Source organism: Drosophila suzukii, chromosome 2R (genome assembly GCF_043229965.1).
Source record: "Drosophila suzukii chromosome 2R, CBGP_Dsuzu_IsoJpt1.0, whole genome shotgun sequence".
In the NCBI taxonomy this organism is placed as follows: Eukaryota; Metazoa; Arthropoda; class Insecta; order Diptera; family Drosophilidae; genus Drosophila; species Drosophila suzukii.
Window position 1 is genome coordinate 8,020,536 of NC_092081.1, and position 13,064 is coordinate 8,033,599.

The window sequence follows — 13,064 nt, forward strand, 5'->3', positions numbered from 1 at the left end:
ATATTATTCTCAATCTTACCAGGAAGTTAAATGTAATTTATTTAAAATAATAAACCAATCCATGATTAAGTATAGTTAACCTTAAATAGCATAGATCTTGGCGTAAAATTCATAGCATACTTATTGGCGTCATTATATTTGAAATTTTTTCGCATCCAATAATTAAATATTTAAAAAAATCAAATGCACATAAAAAGGTCTCTTAACTATTAAGACTTAATAGACAGAAAATCACTTTCTAAATGTAAAAGCAAATTAACCTAGGATAGGAAGAAAATACATTCAGTTTTAATGAGTTCACCGCAAACAACCGGATTAGTTCGCCTTCCTTTATCTCTGGCAGTTACATGACAGGAATTCAATTTAAAATTCCAGGTTTAATTAAAAGCATTTCGTGGACAGGCCAAAGAAAAACAAAAAACTTTAGCCGCCCTTGGCAAGTGTGAAAATTAGCGGGGGGTAGAGTTCCGGTAAAGGTGGTTTTGCGGAAACCTTCAATTAAATGCGGCTTTTCAGTTGTAGTTTCCATGGGCTGTGGTCGCGTGGCATGAAAAGCCGGGTTAATCAGATGTCAGCGAATAGCTAATTAGGGCAACAACTGAGCCGTGACCCCTGCATTTCACATGAGCCTAACCCGAGACACTTCTCTCTATGAATACCATCTACAGGGAGGGCCAGCAGAGTCCGGAGGAATGGCACCGGCTGTATGGCAAGTGCTCCGGAAACGAGATCTACCACATTGTCCTGGGCGACAGTCGATTCTTCGGGGAGTACGAGGGCAAGAGCTTCACCTACGCCAGCTTCCATTCGCACCGCAAGTGAGTGTGCCCCGAAATTCGTGTTCAATCCATTCAATTCCATTCCGTATTCCCCTCCCCGCAGATATGGAGTGGCTTTGGTGGGCGTTCGACCGGCGGAGCTGCCCGAATTCTACGAGGAGACCATCCTGCTGAATCCCGGACCCAGGCACATTATGAAAAAGGATGACACGTGCTATTACATGAGCATCACCAAGGAGGAGAATTCCGCCTTTGTCGTTAATCAAAATCAAACATCGGACCCAACGGCGGGGGCGAAAGAGGGAGGCGGGGCCGGGGGAGGTCCCTCCTCTTCTGCCTCCCCCCACCCCGCGGCAGCAACTGGTGGGTAGACCCTCTCTATAAGACCTTGAGTGTGCCAGTGTGTGTGTGTGTGTGTGAGGTTTACCAATTTAAAATTCAAGCGACTGAATGAACAAACTACCATATATATCCATTTACATACAAACATCAATATGATATATATAAATTATAAGCTTTCCTTATTTAGCAACAAGTTCTTGCTCCGTCTCTCTCTATCTATCTCTCTCTCTATCTTTCTTATAACATTTTTCCTTATTTCTGAGGCTGAGTTGAAAGTTTTCTTTGGTCGTTTTTCCCCCGACTTTTCAGTTCGTTTTTCGTTTGTCTGAATGAAAAGAAAACGCTTTAACGTTAATCATAATATTCGCCTTGCCCGATTTGGTTTTCTTTTCTGTGATTGTGAAACGTTTTACCTCAATCATTTTGTTTGGGTTCCACTTTGTTAATTAATATATTCCTACGAGGCAGTAACTTGACCGCTTTAATATCTTTACAACATTTATGTATATGAAAACTTATACAACGTTTGAGAAATAGAACGAAAAACACGCTTTAAGATCCTAGAGGCAATGTCCTTTAGATGAAACTTAGATCTCACTTAGGATTGGATAATTTTAGGTTAGATTATGTCTTAAACATCACAGACACACACTAACACAACACTTTAGTTTTACAACGCTACATTTAAACTCCATAACCGTTAAAATGAGTAGCCCACCGTTTCCGTTTCCGCTGTTGATCAATTTATCTCATATTTAAAGTCATAAGATCAGAAAGAATAAATGAAAATGGTTAAAATTATATGAATTTGATCAAGTTCGGAAACAAAAAAGGGACTGATAGGGAAACCTCACTTATAGTTTCATATAAACACACCACATAAACATTAGTTTGATCGTTTAATGTTATGTATGAATGTCGCCTAAGTACAACAATGAAAATAAAACTACATCATCAACTATGACAACAGCCAATCCAACTACAACAACAACAATAACAACAACAACAGTACAAGCAACAACAACAACAACAATTAGCACAACCTTCACATCATCAACATTACTATCAGCATCAACAACAACAGCAACAATAAATGCAACCTCAACCGCCGCAGCCGCACCACCACCAGTGCCGTCTGTTTGTGTGCGTGTGCCCCACAGTCCCAGTTACGATAGTGGTGGTGGCACCACTAATACCGGCACCACCCACTTGCAACCGTATCCGTATCCGCAATCGTATCCGCAAACGTATCCGCAATCGCATCCGCCAATGCAAACACCAGACAGTGGCGAGTTTGCATCACTATTTGTGCGTGAGTGTGACACCAGAAATACCGAAACCCCAAGCGAACATCTTAAAAACAAAAACTAAAAATCCCGCAAGTCAAGAAAAAACCCGCATCTTTGGAATCAAACCTAACAAAAAAAAAATTAAGCAAATCACAAATATTTCGTTCACGTTCTTTGCCTAACTCTATCACTCACCAAAATCCGATTCAGCTTCCCCCCATCCAAGCTATATCTTTCGCCGTTTCTCTCTCCCTGTCTCGATTTTGGAGCCTGAGCTGCTTTTATAACCCCCCACCCATATAGCTCACATTCTCCACTACCCATGTCAAAACACATTTTCGTCGCCATTAAAATCCGTTTCTGCATTCCTTTTTTCTCACATACACGAGTCGAATAAAAAACCCATACATGAACTCTAGGGTGGACCATAGAACAGCAAACAATTAATAACTATTCTGTCGATTTAAAAAAAACTGTTAGTTTATAAATAAAAATGTAAATATTGGTACCTTAATCTTTAATTAATCATTCATTAAATGAACGTTTGTTGTAATAATTAGTTTAACTTAATCGTAACTAAGGCTCAAAACTGAAAAACAATTTTGTATTACTCTGTTAAAAGAAATCAAAAAAATTTCCACAAGACATAAAATAATTTAATTGCATTTCAAAAACGTTAAAATGACTAAATCGATATTTGAAAATATAATACATACACATAAGCTTTTTGTAAATATAACTAGTTCCGTAACAAAAAAAAATGAGGGAACTGCAAAACCAAGGTCCACCCTAATGACCACACCCACCCTGGCCTTGCCTTTTCTCCTATTTTCTACTTTTGCCACTATGCTAAACTATTTTTGTTGTTTGCTTCATTTTTTACTTGGCTTGTTCTTCACGTTTCGTAGTTGTCTTTGCTCAGACATCACTTTTTCAACTTCCGCCCATCATTTTCTTCTTCCGCTTGTCTTTGCATTTCGTTCTGTTTGTCTTGGTATTTGTCTTAGTATTTGTACATCTGGATGTGTGAGCATGAGTTTTGGATGTCTAGAAATGGCTGTAAATAATATATCCACGTCACGCAACAATTCGTGTAAATTAGCTGCATAGAACTAGTTTAGCTTGATGTGCGTTCAAGTTAGGAACCGTCATCCCCTTAGCTCATCCCTTTTTTCCTTTTCCGGCGCCCCTGTAATTAAGTAAACAAAAACTATTGGCAGAAAGGGAAAGACAACATTTTGGCCAAGTTGCACCTTAATCACTTTGACGAAAGTTTCCCGGCCAGTGCAAGCTTGTCGAGGACTTTTAACGAGTTGTTTTCCCCAGGTTTGTCTTGTAGATTCTCCCCCTAAATTGAGACCCTCCCCCACCCCACTTTACCTATTTTTTGCCGTTTACTCTGTCACATTTTTGTCGCTCAGCTGAAATTAGTGGACATTTTATCCTGTATAGCAAGCGCCAAAGTAGATGTAATTAGAATGGATATTGATCGACAAGTCGGCCCCGACTAATTGCACTTTCCGCTCTCCCCCAAAAATTCAGCCAGCGATAATCCGACGGCTGTGATAATCTCGGACTCCAGGCAGAACCTCAAGGACACGACGGTGACCCAGACGGCGGCGACGATAACCACAACGACCTTGCCGCCTCCTCACCAAACGATGGGATCCCCAAGCATGGCGGGGGGATCTGGAGGTGGTGGAGGAGGGGGCCTGGGTTTGGGCAGTGCCCACAGCATGGGCACCTCGCTCAGTATAACCCCAGCCGCACTGACCACCACGGGCAACCACTTGGACGTGCCCTTCGCCAACAATCCCAACCTGCTCAGTCCGGATGTGCTCAACCAGCGCAGGGGTAAGTTGGGTATAGATAAAACATCTGAACTATCATTGCGTAAGAAATGCCGAAATTAGACAGACAGTCTCCACCAATTGTAAATCATCCCAGAAGGGACTTTCTCTTCAGACACTATTCTTTAACCTTTACTTTCTTGACCACCCTTATTTTAACTTGATATTTTTATACATAATTGTAATATATATACATCAATGTATTGTATATACATCAATGTAATGTATATACATCAATGTAATGTACATCACACGTTACATATACATTAATTTAATGTATATACATCAATGTAATTTACATCATTTATTAAATATACATCAATGTAATGTATATGCATCAATGAAATGTACATTATACATTATATATACATCAATGTATTTACATCAATGCAATGTATATACATCAATATAATGTATATACATGAATGTAATGTACATCACACATTATATATACATCAATGTAATGTATATACATTAATAAAATGTACATATATACATCAATGTAATGCACATACATCAATGTTATGTATATGTAATTTTAAAGTTTATCATTACAATAATTTATGTTTTTGAAAAATGTACTTTCTCAATATAATTAATCTAAAGCCTGAGAAATAAACATTTTTGACTAGAGACAATGTTTCAGTTAAATTTGACAGTCGGCCTAACGTAACTGACAACTAGAAGTTGGCCTTCTCTTCTGTAAAGATTTACGATTCTTAGACCCTTAACGGGACATCGAGAAACCGACCATAAAAAAACGTTAAAATTTCGTTATCATTTTTCTTTTAGTTTCTACTTCCAATATCATTCTTATATATAATTATTATCATCTTTTGATTAAAGTCTCCACTTTAAAATCGTTTCTCTGCCCAGGTAGTAGACGTCCCTCGATCCTGCCCGTGCCCGATATGTTCACCTCCTCCTCGTTCAGCATCGCCGGCAATGACGATGGCGAGGAGGGGGACGAGAGTGACGATGAGATCGACGACGAGATGCCCTGGCGATCGCCCTCCGAGAAGATTGCGTAAGTATAGCCCTAGAAATTCGCCTTCTTTCTCACTTTTCCGAGGCACCGTATCCACCCTTCCCCGTGTAGTGTCTTTATCTACATAGAGTTCGATCCTTAACCAGATTGTACCAAGTATATGTATCACTAACTGTTCTCCTTAGATTCTAAACTATTCCAAATTAAAAACTAACCTTGAATCTGTAAATCTCTGTACATAGACCATGCTAGTCTGTTCTCCGCAACCCAAAGTGATAGAAGTTATACTACTTGATCACTGAGGATCGCTGTGAGACCTAACTGAATGTTAACTGTATATGTTGTACTTAAGCACTAGACACCCGACCCTCTTTCCCTAATTGTAACCACCATCCTTTTGAACACATCCAACTAAAATCGAATATCGAAAACTTCGCCTCAGCTGCTTGGGCGGGCACTTTCCACAATCGCGAACCTATTCGCTCATCATGAGCTCCTCGGAGGAATCGTATCAGCGCGGTTGCAGCTTCTGCAATGCCACAGCTTCCGTTTCCGCTTCTGCTGCTTCCGCTGCTGCTGCTGCTACTGCTCCTTCTGCTGCTCCTGATTATCCAGGGGATTCTGCAGGTGAATCCTTGACAAATGCCGATTCGGTTGACTTTGCCACTGCCCTGCCATCCGAGGAGTATCTGCCGCAGTTGCGCAGGCGCGTGATGAAGAAGAGCTACAGCTGCGACAGTGAGTGCCGTTCGGTGCCCGGAATGGGAGCAGGAATGGGAACGGGTTTGGGACTGGGTGGTGGTACCCTGGCCAGATTGGCGGCTCGCAGGCGCCAGTTGCAGAGATGCTGCTCCTGCAGTTGCTCCACCACCACCACAACAAACACACCCAAAATGGCGGCAGCAGCAGCGGGAATGGCGACCGGAAGTGGGGCAACGGCATTCACGTCGAACAGTTCCGTAGAGACACGTCGACCGGTGCGTCCGGTTTGGGTCTACGACTACTCCTGGTAAGTCTCACCGATGGGTATGGGTGTGGGTGTGGGTATGAGAGGAAGGACATTCTGCGGACACACGCCATTTGTTGAAGAGTTCTTGTCTCTTGTTGTTGCTGTTCGTTCGTTGTTGTTGCTTTTGTTTGCCTGCCGCAGGACATCTTTTAATGACGTTGCCGCCGTTTACCTTGGACTAAACTCAAGAATCTCTGCCGCGACTATGGCTCTTGGATCTCGGATGCATCTGGTGCATCTGCATTTGCTTCTGCTTGTATCTCTTGGCTTTGTTTTGTTGTTTCTTATTTCAGCTTCAATTGTGTATTCATTTCTAAAGGGCTCCCCGGGAGCGCGAAAGTTTTCACCGGAGGAGGTGGAGAAGAAGGAGCAGCAGAGCTGCAGTGTCTTGGGGAAATCACACTTTAAGTTTTACCATTTTGTTAATTCGTAGTGAATGCTTTGGATCTGCTCGTAGTTTGCATTTCCCCCAACGCCCCCTTAAAACACAATTTCCCAACTCGTAGCTAAATCGTTTGAGTCCCAGCACAACCTGCTTGTTTCCCCAATTGTACACATCACCTGCAACCACCACCAACCACCCAACCACCTTGATAACCTGCAGCCCATCCAGCCTTGTCCACTGGAAGAACAAACATCTCACCCAGATTCATCTGCCATTCCAGCATTGTCAAGGGTTTTCCGCCCGTGTCACCCTTCATTGGCGTGAGTCCCACGCTCTGCTACCTGCTCAAAGAGAAGAAGCCCCTCTGCTGTCTGCAGCTGGCTCAGGTGAGAGGCACTTTGACAGGCTTTTGGCCAGACCATTTCATTAGGCGGAAAACCAATCTCTTTCGAAGGTCTGCGAGCACTGCAGCTATCGAAATGCCAAGGAGTACCAGTGGCAGAACAAGACGATCATTCTGGCAGCGGACTATGCCTCCAATGGTATATACAATTTCATCATTCCACTGAGAGCTCACTTCCGATCGAAGACCTCATTGAATCCTATTATACTGCTCCTGGAGAGGCGACCGGATGTGGCCTTTCTGGATGCTCTCTCCTACTTTCCTTTGGTGGGTTTGTTATACCATCTATATAGTTGGAGATTTCTGACTTATCTGGTGCTTAGGTCTACTGGATGCTGGGTTCCATCGACTGCCTGGATGATCTTCTAAGGGCCGGCATCACTTTGGCCGAGAGTGTGGTGGTGGTCAACAAGGAGCTCTCCAATTCCGCCGAGGAGGACTCCCTCTCGGACTGCAACACCATTGTGGCCGTGCAGAATATGTTCAAGTGAGTACTACTACAGCTAAGTAAACCCTACAAATTCCCTTACACATCAACCCCCCCCTCCCCAGATTCTTTCCCAGCATCAAGAGCATCACCGAGCTGTCGCAGAGTTCTAATATGAGGTTTATGCAGTTCCGGGCCCACGACAAGTACGCCCTTCATCTCAGCAAAATGGAGAAGGTCGGTAGCGCGTTAATCCCACGCCCCTGCTTTCAGCGGACATTTGGTTAATTTGCCGCTCACTTAATTGCAGCGCGAGAAGGAGCGCGGGTCGCACATCTCCTACATGTTCCGGCTGCCCTTCGCCGCGGGGGCGGTGTTCAGTGCCTCCATGTTGGACACCCTACTGTACCAGGCCTTTGTGAAGGACTATGTGATTACCTTTGTGCGCCTGCTGCTGGGAATTGACCAGGCCCCGGGCAGTGGGTTCCTAACCTCGGTGGGTTGTAATCAGTAGAAAACTAAGATCTAGTCTTATTATAACTCTATTGATGACAGATGCGCATCACCAAGGACGACATGTGGATACGCACCTATGGGCGGCTGTACCAGAAGCTCTGCTCCACCACCTGCGAAATACCCATTGGCATTTACCGCACGCAGGACACCTCGAATGCGGACACCTCTCATGTGAGTAACTCGCCGGTCGAGAGATGGGGACCCTTCTCGGCCTTCAGCAGACATTGTGTGCGCTTGCGTCCATCGGTGAGTCCAACGGCAGAACCGAACAAACAATCAAACAATAGCAAATCTTAAGATCCCAGGATCAAGCTTCAAGATCGACTCTGCAGGACACTCCCAGAGACATCTGTTTCTAACCCAACTAACACGCTCACTCACTCACTCGCCCACACTTAGCCTGACTATATCTCTCTGTTTCTCTATGTCTAACTCTATAACTTCCTAGCTCTACTCTAACTATAACTCTAACTCTATAGCCTTTTACTTGTCTCTTGCTCACTTGTTCGTATCTCGAGCTGCGATTAGGTACACACACACACCGAAACACAGCGAAAAGCAAAAATAACCAGAAATCGATAACTTTTTAACTTAAACTTCAGTTGCCAATTAACCAATTGAGTTACCCAGATTAAGACGAGGCCTAATCGAAGTTCCTATTGTTTTGTTTGGCTTTTGGTTTCACTATCCCTCGGTTGGTGTTATATTTTTGACTTTTGTTTTCTCAATCACACGCTTACGCTTTACTACTAACTGCATTGAGTCTCCAGTCTGTTCATCATACGAAGTTTTGCATATATTCGAATATTTTTAAGTGCATACGTTTACCTGTCTCCCTCCCTCTCTCTCTCTATTAATATATATATATATATCCAAGTATATATAATCCTATTCAATTTGTAGCCGTATATGGCCGAAATGGTAAAGATATAGCTTCATCTTATAAATATAAGCTTGATTGACGCCATTAGCAGAGAATTGCTCCCTATAAAGTAAACTCCTACATACCAAAATATATACCCACACTTTTTTTTACAAAGCATAGCGTGCTGATTCCCATTCTGATTACGACTCCCACTCCCATTGCAGTTTCGGTTCCTCATTTTGTTTACTTTTCCAGTAGCTATGACCTTGCTGCAATCGGGTTGCAAGATTACTACCCCTCTTCAGTTTTTGGATTAATTTTTGCCGTCACAGCATTCATCATCCGATAGGCATACAGATCAGACAGACGAACCATTAGCCAGAATTCTGTGAGCATATTAGATCAGGTCAATGAAATTTTACTCATACAAATTACACATACGCCCCGTTGTACCAATTGAACAATTGATTTGCGTTTGTATTGGACCTGACGCACACGCACGCAGTGAGTTCCCCGAAGCGAAAATGAAAACCGAAAAGAAACTATCCATGAAAAACTGAAAATACCAGCCACACCTCATACAATATCTCATATGCCTGCCCCATTCGCCTGGCCTCCAAGTTCGTTGTGTGTGTAACTGTGTGTAGTCTAGTCGTAGTTGTTGTTTTTGTCCCTATCCTTGGGAGTGGGTAGTGGTAGCTCCAATCCGGTTCCCTTTGGTCCTTTTTGCGTGACCTCTTGGCTGCTGCATGTTTGGCTTTTCCGGCTTTTATTTCAGTTTCAATTTTGTTTTGTTTCTGGTTCTGGTTCCGTTTCTATTTCCGTTTCCGTTGCTGTTTGCATGCCGCCTTTTAATTAGCTGATTGCATTTGCTTATCGTGCCCAGGCCTTGCAGTTGTGATTTCCTCTAACCCATTGAAAAACTCTCCCATTTACCCAAGGAACTCGTCCCTGCCCCAAAGCGCACGCTGATTGCTCATTAAAAATGCTTGCTTGATTTGAAAATCAATAAGAATCAGACGCGTGAAGGTGGGGCAGGACATTTTTGGGTTAATTGGATAAATAATTTAATTAGACTAGAACAACCTTAGAAAGTAGACAAAAAGTATTCCCAGCAGTCGAAACTTTTTTCTTCCCAGTTCCGGAATGAAAAACAAACGCCTAACGCTTGCCCAGCACCCTCTTTTCTAGAGTTTTTATCGTTTTTGGTTGAGAAACTTTTTGCTTTCTGGCTTCTTAAATCAATAAATCGCGAGTTTTAATTTCCTTTGAAGTTTTTTTTAATTTCACCGTTAGCGGAAGGGGGAAACGAACCTTTGCGTGTTTCCTTTCCACGGCATGCCTAAACAACCTAAATGTTAACAATTTTGCTAAGGCCACAACTCAATCACCATACCATACACACAGATACTCTCTCACGAACACCGAAAGCAATTTGCCATATCAATTAAAAACCAATTAAATATGTAAATCATTTTGTGTTTAACCAAACTCATCGAACTCGAATTTGCATACACCAAACAAATCATGGGCATGCCTCAGTACGACGAGGAGACCGGCACGCCCGACTCGACGAAGGACTCGACGGAAATGCTGCGCGGGGTCACCTACCGACCGCCGGGGTCGGCAACAGGTGGCGCCAGCAGCTTCCGGCCTCAGCCGCAGCGCCAGCGGTCGGTCAACTGCCTGGGCGGTTGCTCGGAGCGCAAGGGATCATCCGTAAGTAGCCCCGCCCCCTCGACGGCTTTCTCCATTTACCAGCAATCGTGGGTCTAAGATGGGGGGATTTTCAGGGTTAGGAGTAAAGTTCGGGTTAAGGTAGGTCCGTCTTGATTCCATTCAGGCTTTCGCAGCATGACGTTCTTTGTATGGTAGCATGATTCACCGCAACTAAAACAACTAAACCAGCAAGCGACGATGAAGTCCATCGGTCATTTCAGCACAACAATAACACTCAATCAGGATCAACTAGCATATAGATGTATATAACGGGCCTGTTTGGGTCTTACTTGCTTACTATTTTTTTGGTTAAGATTTGGTTAAAACTTCATGCAAAGCAAGTAACCTTAACAGGCTCGTAACTTACTGTGTATGATATACCGCTAGATATTGTGTAAAGAAAGAACCCAACTCTTTTAGTATTCCATCAACCTGGCTGACGAGGCGAGGGACAACCATGCTCAGCAGATCGAGCGAGCCGAGATTGCCAACCTGGTTAGAAGTCGGATGGAGTCCCTGAATCTGCCCACAATCGACTATGATGATGTTAGCGAGAAGCGCAACCACCTGTCCTATGTGATAATCAACCCGAGCTGTGATCTCAAACTGGAGGAGGGCGATCTCATGTGAGCTACTTAAAGTTCAACAAAAACATTCTATAATTTCAAATCAGCAAGAGTGTACTCTTAGTGTACACTAAGGGAAAAAATCAAGTTTCGTTCTTGAATGAAGTATTTTAGAAAATACCAATCTCGAGAACAGAAAATACTCGATTGCAGTTCAATTTTATAACCTTTCGGTGTACAATCAAGAATTATTCATTAAGTCTGGTCATAAAAACAAAAAATAGGTACGATTTATTAATACAGTTAGAAAGTTGCAGACATGATTTAAGGCGAATAATTCTTAAATCATTATACATACATGTATTGTAAATTTAAATTGGGTTTTAATTATATGCTAGCAAGAGAAATAAGTAATGAAATTAATATTATTAATATTATAAGTTTACTTACGACTTTCAGCTCACGGGCATAACCACTGTGTATTTTATGCGCCTTATATACCAAGCACTTTCAGAATAAACAGTTGGGAATTTTTAGAGTTGACAGATTTTTAAATCCAACGTGTGCTCAATGTAAGACCTTTTTCAGTGCCAACGGTATTAGTATAGTAAGATTAAATCGTTCTTAAATCAAGACTGTTCGTACTTGGCATGGTGTTTTTTCCCTGAGTGTACATTCTTGACACTTAGTTAGGGTTCCTACTCGGGCCCAGTGGCTAAGTCTACCGGTCCACCTTACTTCTTTTTCAATATTTTCCATATTTTTACCTTTTTTGTTTAGATACTTGGTAAGGCCGTCGCCGTTCTCGGCCCAAAAGACCTTCGAGCGACACAACTCGCGCCGCAAGTCGAACATCTCGTTCTGCTCGAACATCAACCTGGGCGCCACCTGCGGCCCCCAGATGCCGCAGATGAACATGAACATGGCCAACACCGCCGTCGGGGCTGGATCGCGTCGAGGATCGGGCATCGCCGGCTTGAACCCTATGCAAATGCAAAGCGTTCAGACCTTGGCCGGGTATGGATCATCCTCGCAGCGCTGTAGCCCCCCGATGCAGCAAATTAAATCGAATTCTCTTTCTCTACCCGACAGTCCGACGGTGGTTGGCAATCAGCGAGGACGGAGTAACTCATTGCGGGTTGGCTATTTATCCTTTTACACCCACACGCCCCAGACACACACCACCGATTTCCCTCTCTATGTTTGTTTGATTTGATTCGATTCACGTTTTCAAGTTTTCACGTTGGTTTGTTCAGCTTTTGTTGAGATACACCAAGAACACATAACTAAATCCCTTTGGAGGAGCTTTATACTGCGATTTTTATTCAAAGAATCCTTAGATATTAATCTTTCTGATCGCAGCATAAACTCATTCTTCGGATCTCTTAAGTTAGATCCTTCAAAATCTTCAGAAAACACCCCTAACTTTCTTCACACATTAGTCTAAGCTTGATTTTACTGTTGATTTCTTAACAAATTGGCTACAACAAACGAATGTGTTCACCCCGTTGCTTTTCCCCCCGTTGTGGGACCAAGCACTTGCACTCTCACACACTGAGCATCAAAATTCTGGGTACACGTTTCAAGATTCAGGCCGCAGAACACTCCACCAAACAGCACGGCAGCCACTGCAATTGCATCAATCAACAGCAGCAACCGCAAGAACAACTGCAACAATCAGCAACAACAATAAATCATAGTCATAACTCGCACCCAGAGGATAATCACTAAAGCAAGGAACTCATGATATAGTAGTCCGAATCAGATATCAAAATGCCGCATTTCGAGTTGAAGTCCATGTGTTTCTTCTTAATGTGTTAATTTAGTTATTTGAGTAACTTTTATAGTAATTGTACTAACAACAATAGCCAATTTGTATGTGTAAACGTAATTGAGTTTTGTTGGTATCATAGTTGTCTCGGTTTT

General features: G+C 42.8%; 1 protein-coding gene across 17 annotated transcripts in view; it reads left to right on the plus strand.

The window, feature by feature from the left end:
- The window catches only part of SLO2 (slowpoke 2), a 108,173-nt gene that overhangs the window by 92,990 nt on the left and 2,119 nt on the right, over positions 1 to 13,064 (plus strand). For 3 of the 17 annotated variants that reach the window (XM_065863161.2, XM_070995077.1, XM_070995082.1), the window contains 15 exons: positions 669 to 818; positions 883 to 1,142; positions 2,092 to 2,433; positions 3,953 to 4,264; positions 5,137 to 5,287; positions 5,691 to 6,257; positions 6,923 to 7,028; positions 7,097 to 7,312; positions 7,369 to 7,532; positions 7,598 to 7,709; positions 7,783 to 7,968; positions 8,028 to 8,234; positions 10,396 to 10,572; positions 10,993 to 11,198; positions 11,919 to 12,276. In XM_065863161.2, the coding sequence (XP_065719233.2) occupies positions 669 to 818; positions 883 to 1,142; positions 2,092 to 2,433; positions 3,953 to 4,264; positions 5,137 to 5,287; positions 5,691 to 6,257; positions 6,923 to 7,028; positions 7,097 to 7,312; positions 7,369 to 7,532; positions 7,598 to 7,709; positions 7,783 to 7,968; positions 8,028 to 8,234; positions 10,396 to 10,572; positions 10,993 to 11,198; positions 11,919 to 12,276 (3,514 nt within the window). The remainder of the gene's footprint in view (positions 1 to 668; positions 819 to 882; positions 1,143 to 2,091; positions 2,434 to 3,952; positions 4,265 to 5,136; positions 5,288 to 5,690; positions 6,258 to 6,922; positions 7,029 to 7,096; positions 7,313 to 7,368; positions 7,533 to 7,597; positions 7,710 to 7,782; positions 7,969 to 8,027; positions 8,235 to 10,395; positions 10,573 to 10,992; positions 11,199 to 11,918; positions 12,277 to 13,064) is intronic. The other 14 variants (XM_070995088.1, XM_070995085.1, XM_070995084.1 and 11 more) reach the window with 12 other exon arrangements.